At 46.7% G+C, this 11,725-nt stretch overlaps 1 protein-coding gene across 1 annotated transcript in view; it reads left to right on the top strand.

Moving 5' to 3' along the window:
* Positions 1 to 3,682: 3,682 nt before the first annotated feature.
* Positions 3,683 to 11,725, top strand: part of LOC104515689 (leucine-rich repeat-containing protein 7-like) — a gene marked incomplete at its 5' end in the record, with an annotated part of 14,367 nt that continues 6,324 nt past the window's right edge. Inside the window, 3 exons of the mRNA XM_010159769.1 lie at positions 3,683 to 3,802; positions 8,462 to 8,680; positions 9,921 to 10,013. Coding sequence (XP_010158071.1) covers positions 3,683 to 3,802; positions 8,462 to 8,680; positions 9,921 to 10,013 — 432 coding nt within the window. The remainder of the gene's footprint in view (positions 3,803 to 8,461; positions 8,681 to 9,920; positions 10,014 to 11,725) is intronic.

Raw genomic sequence — 11,725 nt, 5'->3', positions numbered from 1 at the left:
GAGCACAGGTCCAGGCGCTGAACGGGATCTGCTGGGCTGTTAATTGCTGGGCTGGCCTCAGGCGTGGGGTGGCCCTGGCCAGCTGGCACCCTCCCAGGCAATCCCTGGCCCGGGCTCCAGCATCCGTGCTGGCCAGAAATTCCCAAAGGACGATTCCAATGCCCGATTAGATCCAAGCCTGTTTAGAAGGATAAGATAATTTAATGGCAGCAGCGTGAGCAGATTGGGCTGGTTGGGTTGGCCGGAGGACAGGCCGTAGCACTCCTTCGCTTACTGATACAGGGATGCGCATCGCACGCGGGATTTCCAAGGGAAGCTGGGATAGGTTAACTGCGCACACAGCCCCAGATCACTCTCAGGTTGCTCCTGCTGTAACTTACTTTCCATACACCGTTGACTTCATTTACACCTCCCATTCAGCTGTCCCCGGGTTTAAACAAGTCCTGTTGTTAGTGTGTGCTTCTCTGTTGTTCAGTGAATGACATCCAGGTCACCTCTCAACCGTAGGGCTGTGTGTGTGGACGCAGGCAGCTGTCCAGTGTTGGTCATACTGGTTTTTTCTGTCAAAGAATTTGTTTGTCTATTTGGGTATGAACTACTGCTTGTCACACGTCCTTGAAGGAAGTTCGTTTGACATCCAAATAATGGTACTATTTCTCTGTGCACATTTAGGAATAAGGTATTATAGATCACTTTAATGATTTTAGGTTATTAATTGTCGATGAATCGGATCACTTTAATGATTTTAGGTTATTGTCGATGAATCTGGATAGTCACCTGAGAAATGGGTGAAGCTGTTTACGGTGACGCATTTTGGGGTGTGGTCTTATGTGAATGGTTCCGCTTTATATTCCACCAGCATTTCATTGCTACATACCCATGTAAAACGTGACACTGAACTGCATGGAGGGGTGTATTCTCTTACTGTACTGGTTGGAAAGCAGTGAAAAATTATTGTTGAACATATAATTTGAATGTCTAGTATTGCTTAATTTCATCCTTTCACATTTTCTAAAGGATTTTGCATTTCCTAATGAATCCAGGCCACAGCAGCTTAATATTTACCTCCTCCTCTTCCTCTTTCTTGTGGCCTAGATTCAAGAGAGTAATGAGTGAGGTCTGATTGTCCAGTGGAAGATCAGGAAATCAAGTGTAGCAATTACTGATCCTGAGAAAGTTTATTACATCGATTCTGCTCCATGTGTAGAGCGTTTGAATCGCTCCTTTTCATTTTGTACCCAGACTTAACAGACACGTCGCTTCTTTGCAGTCTGTCCGAGCTCTGTAAATGAACAATATTGCAAGTGGACAAATTCATTCTACTGGAGAAAATGAAAAGAAAAACCCGTTATCACAGAATTTTCCTATTTATTGAAAAAGCAGTACTTTTTCTGGTTATAGTGCCAAGCCACCTCTGCAGATTAGTCGGTTGCTTATAAAACTGGCACAGCGTTGTCGACGGTGACAAAAGAAATGCTTTTCAGAAGAATGCTTCCATTTTTTGGCCTCACAATTCTTTTAAAAGTTTATGGTGTGGTGCACTTCTTTCTTGGAAGTGCGCGGGACCACCTCCCTTTCGGAATGACCAACGTTCACATGTGTCACTCAGGGGGAAACCTACACGTTCCCTTGGGAGGCTGCCTCAAGAGTCCCGTCTCAGCCAGGGGAGGGCACGTGTTGGAACTTCATCTCCCAGGGAGGTGGGCACATTTCCAGCACAGCCTTGGGCTCCTCGGTCCGTGGGTGACGCTGGAAGGGATGACACATCACGAAGATGACGGCCTTTCTTTTTCATTGGTTTTTACTACTCCTCAGAGCAGAAATTTTTGCAATTATACATTTTCATTTTAGAAGTCGTTTACTGCCCTGGTCTCAGGTGGCGTACCTCCCGTTTGGGTGAGGTACATGTGGGGACGTGCAGCAAGCAGCAGAATGCCTGGTCATGAGTTTACGTAGGCACAAAGAGCCCTACCCAGGCCCAAATTCTGATCGATGGACAAACGGGGCTCGGCGTGCCCTGGGCCGGGGAGCCTCGGACAGGGGCTGACCCCCGGCAGGGTGTTCAGGCAGGCTGCTCGCCGTCCTGGAGACCTGTCAGACACAGCTTGAGCTGCGTGTGAGGGGCTTAGAGCCGTATCGTCAGGTTTCGTGCATGTCCCTACGCCAGCGGGCAGCTCTGGGCCCAGATTTGCCGGCGGTCGAGAGTGTCGTGCTGAGAGAGCAGCAGCTCTGCTGCATCAGGCACTGGGACCGGTGTCTATTGAGCTGTGAGGGAAAACCTATGGAAAAAGTGCCGAGGCTGGTCTCATTTTTCCGTTTTTAATATCTGTAAAGATGTCTCTAGAGGGGCATCCCATCGTTTTAACAGGAGAAATGTTTTTCTAGTGGTTTTTACTATGTGGAAAATCCGATCTTTCCTGATTTTTCCAGAAGACTTCTTGAGTGATTGGAGAATGATAGTGAAAGTTTTCTTTGATTTTAAATAATTAGGATTGATTTTTTTTTCTTAACCTCTGAGGAGTATGATTTAATCACTGTTTACTTTTATTTGCTTTTTAAAGGATTTTTAATCTTGCATCAAAAAAAAAAAAAAAGTCCTTAATAGACCAGTTACCAGCTTTCATATATCAAAGTAACAGTTTCATTTGTTCTTCAGCCATCTAAAGAAGTGTTTAATGATTTTTTTAAATTCTAAACTGAAGAAGAAATTGCTTGAATGGCAGAGGGGAAGAAGAGACTTTTTGGTTTTTTCCTTTGCAGGTTACCATTAACAGAACCAAATAAGCAGTTAACTGAATAAGCACTACGTGATGCTGGGTGCTGCCAGTAGTAGTGCAGTGGAAACGCTTTGGAAAGTCTGACACAAAAAGCCATACCCATGTTAGCAAGATTTCCAGCTACGGTAAAGAAACACAGAGGCAGATAACAGAAAATCAGGATGGGACAGAGAAAGTACAGACGTCTGCAAAAATGCTGAAAACAGGCGTAAAATAATCAGGGGAAAAAGTGACAAAGAAGGAACATGGATAAAAGGAGAGAAAAGTGGAAAATAACGCAAAAATATCAGGAATCTTTAAATGTGTGTTATGTCCATTCACATTCAGGGAGGCATTTAATTACAGGGTAACTTTGCACAGATGATCTCCTTAGACCGATCCAGCCGCAGCCTGGAGACAGGTCTGTAGGATGCACGGCACACACGCAGCGTAGCGCGAGGTCACAAGCTCGACACTGCCATTAGGGAATACTTTCTTGAAGAAAACATAAGCGAATAGTTTAATCTTGCTGGCACGTGCTTAATAAAACGGTTTTTGATGCTTGAATAGCCAGTAACAAAGTTGAACTCAAATGATTAATGGCAGACTGCACGGTTAAGTATGGAACGTTGCCAAAATTTGTTTCTCTGGAAAGAATGAGTTACATTAAATTAATTTTCTCTTTTCTCTCATCATTCATTATTCTCATTATTTCTCTTGTATATCTTTCAAGATCTCCTGCTTGCAGAGTCCCCCCAGCACTGTGATTACACGTTAATGAAATGCCGTAGCAATTTAAAAGGATTTCCATGTTAGCAATAGCGTGTTACGGTTTAACTGGGTTGATGACTGAAATAAATATGAAGAGAGAATTTCCTGTCATGGTGTGACAGTGACTAAAGGCTGCCCTACCGTTTCTGCAACAGACCCCGTCGCAGCAGAGCAGCATTCTGGACAACGGGCAGGAGGAGGTGTCCGTGAGCAGCCAGTGGAACCCCTACCCGCTGGGGCGGCGGGACGTGCCGCCGGACACCCTCACCAAGAAGGTAAGCAGCACAGCAGAGCCGCGGTCGTCGTCTTGTCCCGGTGGATCGGTGGAAGGAGGAGGACGGGTTACCGAGGACGGGCCGGGAAAACACGTGGGTTTGTTTCAAAGTGAGCTCAGTGATCCTTACGAGTTGTTTTCGTGCCTGCTGCCGGTGTTTGTACTTCCTCGTGCAGATGCTTGTCGCTGTGGAACGGGCACGGTGGGCCTGGCAGGTGTATTCCTGCGCGTATCAGACAGCCGTCAGCTCCCTCTGGTCCTGAAAAAGTCTTCCTTTGAAATTTTCATTCCAATTCAGTTCTTCAGTTCCTGACAAAAAAGTAAACGTGCTGAGATGGAGCCCAGCCCAGCGGTCACGGACGTTTTGGCAGAGATGTCCTAGGCACACATCGTCTGCTGATAAACTCGCTAGGAAGGGTTCTCATTTCCAGTACCTTGTGGCGGTGGATATTCAATTCCAGTGCTTGGATCTGGCCTCTTTCTGTGAAAACATTGGCTGCTCTCGCCCAGCCCCCGCTTGGCTCTGTTCAACGGCTCTGAAACTGCCGTTTTTAGATGCTCTAATCATAAAGCTGGGAATTATTCACTTACAAGTGAATAAAACCAGTGTGAAAGTCATAACGTGCACACTGATGATTTCTGAGGAAGTAACTCCCAGCACTGATGAGGTAAATATCTCCCTGCTGGCTTCACGTCTCTTATCCAAGGCAGTTTCAGAAGCAGGAGCCCTGGCCTTGTACAGAAGTAGCAGCGAGAGAGACGTGTAGGAGAGAACTGCTTGAAGATGGGAGAGCAGAGCCGTTGCACCTAGAGCAGCCCAGAGCCGCCTTCCCGGGCACAGAGGGTGAGGAGGAAGGTGCCCTGACGTTGTTTGATGGAGTTGGCTCTGACAGGCAGGTTATTCAAAGGGTTTCTTTATCCTCTGATATGCAAGAAACTAGGATAAGACATAGTGGAAGGTGTCCCTGGCATGGCAGGGGCGTTGGAATTAGATGATCTTTGAGGTCCCTTCCCACCCAAACCATTCTGTGATTCTATGAGTTGCTGCTTATCTTCCCTGGCATATTGGGATAAACCTTCCTTTATCCATTCACACAATCTAACACCGTCTACGCCTTGCATTTGTGCATCATCGGTGTTACTATAATAAGAAACGGCAGATTCTGTTCCGTTCTGAGTATTTCAGTATCTTGCTGCTCAGATGGGGTAAGTACAAGCGTTGTTTAACCGTACTGAAATCTGCTTAACTCAGTGGAGCAATCCATTGTTACATCCCTTGTCAGCTACTTTAATTATACTGTAAATATTGGACACTGAGCTGAAAATAATTAACTTCTGTGGTGGATGGGAAATAAAGAATACAAATGGAATCGGGGAAGCAGTCAGCATAATGGGAGATTTTTTTCCTGCAGAATAAGTAATTCTCATTTCCAAGAAAGGCAGCTTATCCACCTCCAGCAAGAGCCACCGTGTGAATACGCAAGAAGCAGTGATGTGTTCTCTTCAAAGTCTATTAGCCGGAGTGAGAAAATGAATTCTGAAAATTGTTTACTCACCATCCTCAGGAGGTGGTGTGCAATGTGCTGCCACGACCATGCTAATCCCTTCTCCATTGAAAGTCACCTCGAGTGGCTTGGTTTCCCGGCATCTGGGGATTAAAATGCAGCAATTATTTGAAGTCAGACTCAGGAAATCTTCTATAGAAATGAAGGTCAACATAACAAACAATCAAATGATATAAATTGTAGTATGTGATGTGTTTTTCCAGTAACGTAACCATACTGGTGTGAAGGGTCTCGCGCAGAAGAGAGTCACTACATGGCAGAGCTGTACCTGGGAAATCACTTGGGCTTGTTCTTCCAAGGGGAAGAGTGTGGACTACAGACAGATTGGCTGATGTAGTACCTAAATAGGCAGGATAATGTGTGTTCCTGAATTATCCACACGTAGCAGGCTACTGTACACGTAGTGGTGGCTGTTCCTGTCAGGTAGGGTGGGAACGGCACACGGTAATCGCCACAAAATTGTATGTGGGGTGTGAGTGGTGGTTTCTGTCCTTTTTGCTGTTCAGAATACAGGTTAAATGCTAGTTTTATTCTCAGTATGATCATTTATGTGATCATCCTACAGTTGTGGGGTATTTCTCTTACGGAAAAGTTGGATATTTTAATCTTGAAATTGAATAATCCCCTGATTTATTAACAGAGCGGTGTTTATGCTTCCTGGCAGATGACTTTTTTGGTCATGTCAGCAAGTCAGCTACAAGCCTGATTAATCAGTTGTGTTCTGAGATAGCTGCTCCCCCACAAAAAAGGGAAGGGGTGGAAGTCATGAAGCCATGCAGATCTGGGAGATCCCTGCAGGGGCTGTGATGGTCTCGGTGGATGTGGATGCTATGGAACTGGAGCAAGGCGGCTGACTCGAAACCGGGACATACACGTGCCCAGGTCACCATTTCTCTCCCTTTCTGACTATTTCTGTTAGGCACAGCTGAGAGGCTGGAGGCTCTTTCTGTTTCATTTCCAGCGTCTGCTGCTCAATACAGAGGTCTTTTAACCCGATAAAGAAGACCTGGACTTTTTTGGTGACGAAGCACAGTATTTTTTTGTGTTTGACGTAGCTGCCTTCCTCCGGGGCAGAGAGTGCGCCTGCTGTGGTGGGTAGGGGATTGTATCTGGGTCAAATAGCGGAGTCTGTGAGATTCTGCCTTGTTGGATGCTCTTGTGATGAGTGTGACACACTGTGAAGTCCCGCACACCGTCACCTTTGCCGTGCATCTCCGCAGTGCGGGCTGACAGGGTTTCAGCAATCCCCTGCAGGCACAGCTCACTGCTGCTGGGGACTTAACAGACAGCCAAAAAGTCCGTCTTGAGCATTTTCCTTCCTTTCTGGTCTTGGCTGAACTGAAGCTCTCTCTGACCTGCGGGGTTCGCAGCACAGACTTCACCAGGCTATTCTGGGACTGAGTTTGCTGGTGCCTGTTAAGCACTTCCGTGTCCATGGGTGAGCTGTGTTTGAAGAAGAGTTTGAGGATTGAAGATTTGGGCTCAAGAAGCGAGAGATTTCTCTGTCATTACTCACGTTGAGTCTATCCCTCTTGTTCTAAAAGCACGTTTTCTACCTTATCCCTTTCCTCAAACGTCATCAGCAGGACAGCAAGAGCCGACCGGTTTTGCTCGCAGTCGCTACGTGTCTTGCTGGGATTTTGTGTTCAGCGACACGAGTAGCTCCAGCTGCATCTGTCTTAATGGTGTGTTCTGCAGACACCAGGTGGAAATCCATTACGATGTTATTTTTGCTGCGGCAACAAGCAATTAATTCTAATGCCCCGGCTGCTAGAACTTCCGAGGCCAGATGATTGGCCAGTGGGTAAGAAACGTGTGGATCCCTTGCTGTATTCACTTCAATCTTGTCTAAAATAGTCACACAGTTGGTGACGCTTCCACCCGGGATCGTAAAGGTTCAGTAGTACTGAGGATTAGACCTTCGTGACGAGGTGTGATTGTGTCATTGGCTGGTCTGAACTTCATGTGAATCGTGATTAAAGTAGGTCTGTTTTGTCCGTGGAGACCTGTAGATACTGAGACACGCAATCGTCGTGCTCCTCATTCAGGCTGTTCAGGTAATAGCGCTGGCTGATGGGTGCTGTGATCTGAAAACTCACTAGTAACGGCGTGGTATTTCGTGGAGGTAATAATGGTTTGGTGGTACAACAGAGCATGAATTTTGCTCGTTCCCTTACGGCTCAGTTGCACGTGATTGTTTATAAGCAACGACATCTGAGTCCTGTAAATAAGAAAAGTATAAAATTGTCTCAGCTGAATTTATTTTGCAAAGATTAGCCTCAAATAGTGATGTAACTCACGTGCCTGAATGGAGACGGTGTGTTGAAGGGTGAGCGAGTGCGCAACGTTACCGTGTCAGGAACAGGGTACAGAAAGCAAACCTCAGCTGTGAGACGGCAGCGCCAAACGTGAACGGCGGTGGGGATGGAGGGGGTGGCAGAAGGATAGCCGTCACCCTTTTGTCTTCTGAAACCATCAAAAGGCCAAGTCAGTGCCAATGCAGGATTTCACTTCCATGTATGAAATGTCAGAGCTTCAAATGAGCGGGTATTGTCATAGAAATGTGATCACGTGATTAGTTCGGGTCTGTAAAAGCCACATTCGTTCCTAGGCGAAGGCGTAGGGTTTAATTGATGATGCTTTCCATACGCAGTGCACAGTGCTGGCCGGTTTCTGTACTTGTGTTACAAATCTTATTCCAAACTCTTCTCCAAAAACAAAAAAAAACCCCACCCCGAAACATTCCAGTATCTTCAGAGTGTGCTGTGAAGAATAATCCACCCCACTTCAATTTATTAAATGTTTTCGGTTCACAAAACCCTCTGAGCAGAAGCATATGTCGTGACGTGAGGAAAACCGTATTTTCTGTTTATGGAACACACTGTGTACGGCTGGTTTCCCCGAAGCCTCCTAGGGTCGCTGACTGCAGTGGGCATGCCCGTGCTGCTTTTAGTCGCGGTGTTTTCCAGCTCTGGTCAAAAGGCAAACCTCTGCTATGATTGAAGAGGTTTGCTTTTACTTGACTCTGTAAGTTGTAATAATTGCTTCTTTTCAGCTTCCTGAATTTCTGGCCTAACGGGTTACGTTACCCACAGGCAGGTAGCCATATCCAGACCTTAATGGGATCCCAAAGCCTACAGCACCGGAGCCGCGAGCAGCAGTACGAAGGGAACATGAACAAGGTCACCATTCAGCAGTTTCAGCCCCCGCTGCCCATTCAGATTCCCTCTTCGCAGAGCTCTCGAGCACCTCAGACAGGGCGATGCTTAATCCAGACCAAGGGCCAGAGAAGCACGGATGCGTATCAGGAGCAGGTGAGACCGTGTGTCTATAAGACGTTGCCAACAGCTTTTGGGGGTTTTCTGCCCCGTGTCCAGCAAGAGAAGGGAGCCCAGGGCAGTAACAGAGCAGTAAAGGCAGCAGGGGGAGGCGAGCAGGTCTGTCCTGCCCCCAGCCCCAGGGACCGATACCGGTTTTTGCTCGGATTGACCATGTGACACTTTGGCAGCCAAGTTCCTGAACAGAGCTGACGTTGCTGGGTCGTACCGAATTAATTTGCAATTTCTGCCAACTCCCCAGTAGCCTCGTTCAGTGCTAACGGTGTGGCACGTTTGGCAAGAGACTCATCTTCCCAGTTTGTACTGGCTGCTCCAGTTTAGCCCTACAAATCCCCCCAGTCTAACGAAACAGCTGCTGATGGGTTTCTTCATTAAGGGGTCTGATCCCCGTCGTATTTGGCCTTAATGACTGCAGTAACTGTTGGAGGCCCCTGACTTGCAGAAGAAGGTTCGGAACCATTAGTAAACCTTTCTCTTCATTAAAGTGTTGGTCAATCCACGCGAGCCGCTGCCCGCATTACGTCCTTGAGTACTGCGTTGAGATTCAGAAGCAACTGCTGGTGTGGCTCGAGTAGATGCTCAGGCTGGCTCAGTGAGTAGTCATTAAGCTACACCAAAGTAATTTCTATTTTATATTCAATTACCCAACGCCGTTTAGAGTCAGCCTGACTAAAAGGTAAGATTCAGCACTACTTCCTGGAGTAAGGCACTTGTAAGAGTGGTTGGTGCTCAGTACAAGCTCTCTGGGCTGTGGCCCTGATGCTGACCGTGATGTGAAGGTCTCTGAGCTTCAGAGTACTTACTCCTTGGGTTTGTCCCAAGCACCCGGGGATGCTGCACGTGACACCTTCTGGAAAAATAAAAGTGGCTTTATCACAAGGTGATGCCACACTGACAGGTTCATCCCAGTGTTTAAGTGAAAAATTTGGCCAGTGTGAACTGCTCTTTCACAGGTCTAAAGGGTTTTTTCCTCCTTAAAAATAGTATTTTAGAATATGGAACGCTGTGAATATTAGGGTGTCATTGCAGATGCTAAAATCATGAAAATACCTTGATTTTATGACAATACTGACTTTTACTGTGTTGCTCAGTGCAGCTTTGAGAGGGTCAGCTTGTCTCGTTGATGGTGACGTGGGGTATGTGTGAAGAAGACGCCGTTGTTTTTGTGGGCTTTGATGTTGGCGTTGACTTACCTTGCCCTATCTTTTTAACCTAGTTTTGTGTGAGGATAGAGAAGAATCCTGGCCTTGGTTTTAGTATCAGTGGTGGAATAAGTGGACAAGGAAATCCATTCAAACCTTCCGATAAGGTGAGTCATAAATTTCTCTCTAAATGGTCCTTATTTTAGAGTGCCCTGTAGTGGAGACAGATGACACGTGAAATTTTTATGTGCTTCTGTTGTGATAATTGAAAATTTTTTTCCCATATTTGGCTTTTTTGTTGTTGTTGTTAGGGGAGTGTTTTTTGATTTTTTTATTTTCTGGTTAACAAGAGAATGAAAACAGAAATCACATGACTATATCTGCCATATCTTCCATGTGTAAGATAATTTTTCAGACAGTTTTCTGAAGAATTGCCTAGCTTCTTTCTTTCAAGAGTCTAAGATAATTTTTCAGACAGTTTTCTCACTTCTTTCTTTCAAGAGTTAATATAGGCCCTGATTAAACTTTCACTGAAGTCATTAGGGGGATACCAAGCCAGTAGTGGCATCACCAGGTAGCTGAAAGGCCAGGGTTTATGGCAGCTGTGCCAAGTAAACTTGGCCTGGCCAGCAAACTGGCCTGGAGAACGTCGGTGCCTGACAAACACCACGGCAAGTAGTCGCCTGTCCTGTGCTGCTGATTAACGATGTCCCCGTTACGGTAGATGAGGGTCAGGGAGACATTCTGGGAATGACAGGTTTAAGGGGTTGATAAACCCCTTCACGGTAAAAGGAGGCCTAGCACACACACAGCATCTGGTGATTACCAGCTACACGGGGCTTTAGGATGAGGAAGTGGACTCTCAGACCTGGGAATTTATCTGCTGTCTGTGGTAAAACTGACGGGAGTTTGTTGAAAACCCAGTTCTGTGGGTACCTCTCTGTTAAACATATTCCTGTAGGTTGCATTCCTTGATTATTTCCATTTTAAGAGGCAGTCATAACTTCTGTAAACGTGGAGAATGTTTGGCCAATGAAGAAATTAAAGCTGTCTTTTCATCGCTTCTCAAAAATTTGAGAACTGCCTACAGATTAATTCCCCCTCCACCCTGAGTTACAGCAGAAAGCTCATTGGAAATGTAAAATACGCTTGGAAATACCAATCTAACGCAATCTTAATTCCCTTCCATTGTCTCATCAATAATCCCCCTTTGGAACTTCAAGAACAGTTCCGTTTAATGTACGGAATTGCCGGGCGTTTTAACGACGATGCCTTAGAACAGCTCATGTTGGTGTCCTTGGGGACTGCGGACTAGGATTTCGCTTCACAGCGTCACGGTCTGCTTTCCCACAGTTCAGTGTACGACGTTAGAATCACAGAATCATAGAATGGTTAGGGTTGGAAGGGACCTTAAAGATCATCTAGTCCCTGCAACTGTCGAGGGAGAGTCTGTATCCCACTACGAGCGAGGCTGCACCACTGGGCCGTGCAGCGCAAAACCCGCTGCCGGTGAATTTTAGCAACGAGAGAAATGCAAAATGCCATATGAAGGGATTGATAGGGTGCTCACACAGCCGGAATTTAAAAGCTTTTTTACGTGTTGTTACTCCGACACGTTGCTTCCCGCGCCGTTACATCAGATTTGTCACGTTTTCAATATCCCAGAGGCGACGAGAGGGCGATGCTGTCTCGTCGCAGGTGCCAGCCGTCGGTGCTGGGTGGAGGTCAGGCACTGTCCCACCGCCCAGACGAGGGCAGTGGGGCTGACAGCGAGCGCCCCTCTGCCCCGACCCGCTGACGGTGCCACAGTGAGGGGGCAGGAGCAGCCGTAAAACGCCCCACCACGGCCCGCCGTGCCGGACGGCGGGGGCACGGGGTG

The sequence above is a fragment of the Eurypyga helias genome, unplaced genomic scaffold, assembly GCF_000690775.1.
Source record: "Eurypyga helias isolate BGI_N326 unplaced genomic scaffold, ASM69077v1 scaffold20249, whole genome shotgun sequence".
Classification (NCBI taxonomy): Eukaryota; Metazoa; Chordata; class Aves; order Eurypygiformes; family Eurypygidae; genus Eurypyga; species Eurypyga helias.
Note: the sequence above shows the minus strand (reverse complement) of the source record. Positions and strands in the feature narration are given on the sequence as shown.